Here is a 2,564-nt window from a genome sequence, read left to right as displayed (position 1 = left end):
GGGGGGGGGGTTTCTTTTCTTTCTTACTATTTGTCGTTGACCCTGTACAACTACAACTGATTCCATCACTGGGTGCATTTCACCTGCATCAACATTTTACATCTATTGTGTTTCATCTTTATTATGTTTCACCTATATCATGTTTCACTTATATTGCATTTCATCTATATCACGTTTCATTCTCATCACTGATTCAACTTAGATCATTTCATAGTTATTCAACTTTATCTACTTACTCTATTTAAGATGCACTACCTGCGCTACTATACTTCAGTTTTATCCTCTTGTTCCCTATGTACATACACTTCATAGGGAAATCTTCAGTAATAGACTCAGTTGTCTATTCTAGTTTCAGTCTGAAGCCCAGCTTCAACCAGTATATGCTCTCAAACCACTATTAGTTATAGTGGCTCAGTCTATGAGTCTAGTCTCAGTATAACAGGTCAGCCTTACGCATACAAGTATCAGTAACAGTCATAAGTTGAACTCCTGATCCTCAGTCATTAGGTCCCTTAACATGATTTAGATGTTGCTTGTTGACAAAGGCAGAAGAGTCTTCTCAATGTCTCCTTTGTCAGTGCACTTGATGAACTCCTTCAGCTCTAGCAAAGGGCTGAGGGACATACTCAATGGTTTGTTCTGGTCTGCTGTGGAACCTGTTGATGTCCTGTTGGACATTGTCTGTGATGGGAGTAGGGGGGCATGTATGAGAGTAGGGGTGAAAATACCACTGCTGCTCTCTCAGGGTGTCCCTAAGGGTTGTCCTCCTGCTTTGCAGCCAAGGGGGAAATGGTCTTGAGGGAGCCACATGCTCTCTTTGGTCTCCTTCCAGAATAGAGTTGCTTACACTTGACTCGGTGCTGACTATGGTCAAGGTCAATATTGGGTCCTCCACAATTTCTCCTGTGGCTTCCACATACTCAAGTGGAGATTCTTCTCTCCTGGCTGGGAAATCGAGTCCTGCTTCTCTTAGTCCTTCTGCTAGACCTAAGAAGTCAGGGTGAAGCTGGTTGTCTTGGTATGTAGGGGGCAGTGGAATATATGCAGGTGGCAGTGGTGAGTATCAGGGTACTGGTGTACCAGATAGCTCAACTGCTAAAGGTGGTAAGAATGATGGTGCAAGGGTCAGATTAAAATTGTTTGGGTCACCACCCAATTGTTCCAACTGAGCCCTTTCAACTACTCCTGTTATCAGATTGTTCTGAACCACAGCTAATATTAGCTCAGCTTCAGGTCCTCCTACTCTGCACCAGAGTTCTTCTTCAGATGCGCTCCTAGCAATCTCAATGAGCTCCAGGGAATCTGTGACTCTTTGCAAACCCCACTAAGTGGGGATGGGTTGGTGAGGTGACGATGGTGTAGGTGAGTTGCTTGCCTGTACTTCTTCTGCTACTTCCTGATCCTGATCTCCTAATCTGATAGACTCCCAAAGAGTCTCCACTAATCCAATGTACTCCCGAAAGAGTTCTTCCTTGGCAGGTCTTGTGAGGCCTCTGGCAGCAAGACTTGCTAGTCGTCCTTCAGTAAATTGCAATTGTTCAGTAGGGGTCCCAAAGAATGGGAAGGAGGATAGGGGGGATAGGGAACGAGCTTCTTGAATGTCCTGGGCAAACTGAGAAGCATGTGACAACACTTCCCAGGCAGAGTGAGTTTATCTGTGAAACAAATGAGACAACTAAAAGAAATTTGACAGTGATGACAACCATCAAATAGGATAGACTTGTTATAATATCAAGGTATTGCCTTGATACTTGACTGACCCAATACCCTAACCCCAAACACTCACTTGTTGTTGTGGAGGTTGTATAGACTAGCTGGGAGCTGGTGACTATAAGAGCTTGGTAGGCTCAGAGTAGAGGATGAGTAAGTAGATGAGGGTAGACAAGTATAACAAGTCTAAGCTCTCTACGCTGTATTACTCTGGTTTTTATACATGAGGGGCCAGACCCCTAATACTACTGGTAGTACACCTAACACCTAGGCTGACTGATGCTCGCAATACACTATTGGCTGTCTAAGAATACCTAGCATGTAAACCATCATCCTGTCCTTGTGTCTGGTCAGTAGTTCTACAATGATGATCACCTGAACAACCGTGTGTGTTCCTAGTACAAATGGGGAAATCTCCATGTGAATGTATGATAGCCCATTTGCCATGCTTCTGATAAACTGAACACCTGACTAGTAACATGTCACCATGCATGACACTATTCTTATCTATGTAGATGTTAAGGGACCTGACAACTGAGGATCAGGAGTTCCACTTAAGACTACTACCGACAAAAGGTACTGCTACGCATAAGGCTGACACATTATACTAGAACTAGACTTGTAGACTGAGCCGCTGCAACTAGCAGTGGTTTGAGAACGTATACTGGTTAAAGCAACACTTCAGACTGAGACTGGAATAGACAACTGAGTCTATTACTGAAGGTGTCCCTATGAAGGTATGTAGGGAACAAGAGAACAAAACTAACGTACAGTAGTGCAAGCAGTGCTACTTAAATAGAGTAAAGCGAATAGAGTTTAATAAGTATGAAACACTGAGTTGGATTAGTAATGTG

At 43.5% G+C, this 2,564-nt stretch overlaps 1 protein-coding gene across 1 annotated transcript in view; it reads right to left on the bottom strand.

Moving 5' to 3' along the window:
* Positions 1-1,324: 1,324 nt before the first annotated feature.
* Positions 1,325-2,564, bottom strand: part of FIBRA_09593 (uncharacterized protein) — a gene marked incomplete at both ends in the record, with an annotated part of 3,568 nt that continues 2,328 nt past the window's right edge. Inside the window, one exon of the mRNA XM_012321878.1 lies at positions 1,325-1,612. Coding sequence (XP_012177268.1) covers positions 1,325-1,612 — 288 coding nt within the window. The remainder of the gene's footprint in view (positions 1,613-2,564) is intronic.

Source organism: Fibroporia radiculosa (genome assembly GCF_000313525.1).
Source record: "Fibroporia radiculosa TFFH 294 genomic supercontigs, scaffold90086, whole genome shotgun sequence".
NCBI lineage: Eukaryota > Fungi > Basidiomycota > Agaricomycetes > Polyporales > Fibroporiaceae > Fibroporia > Fibroporia radiculosa.
This window is presented reverse-complemented; position numbering and strand designations above follow the sequence as displayed.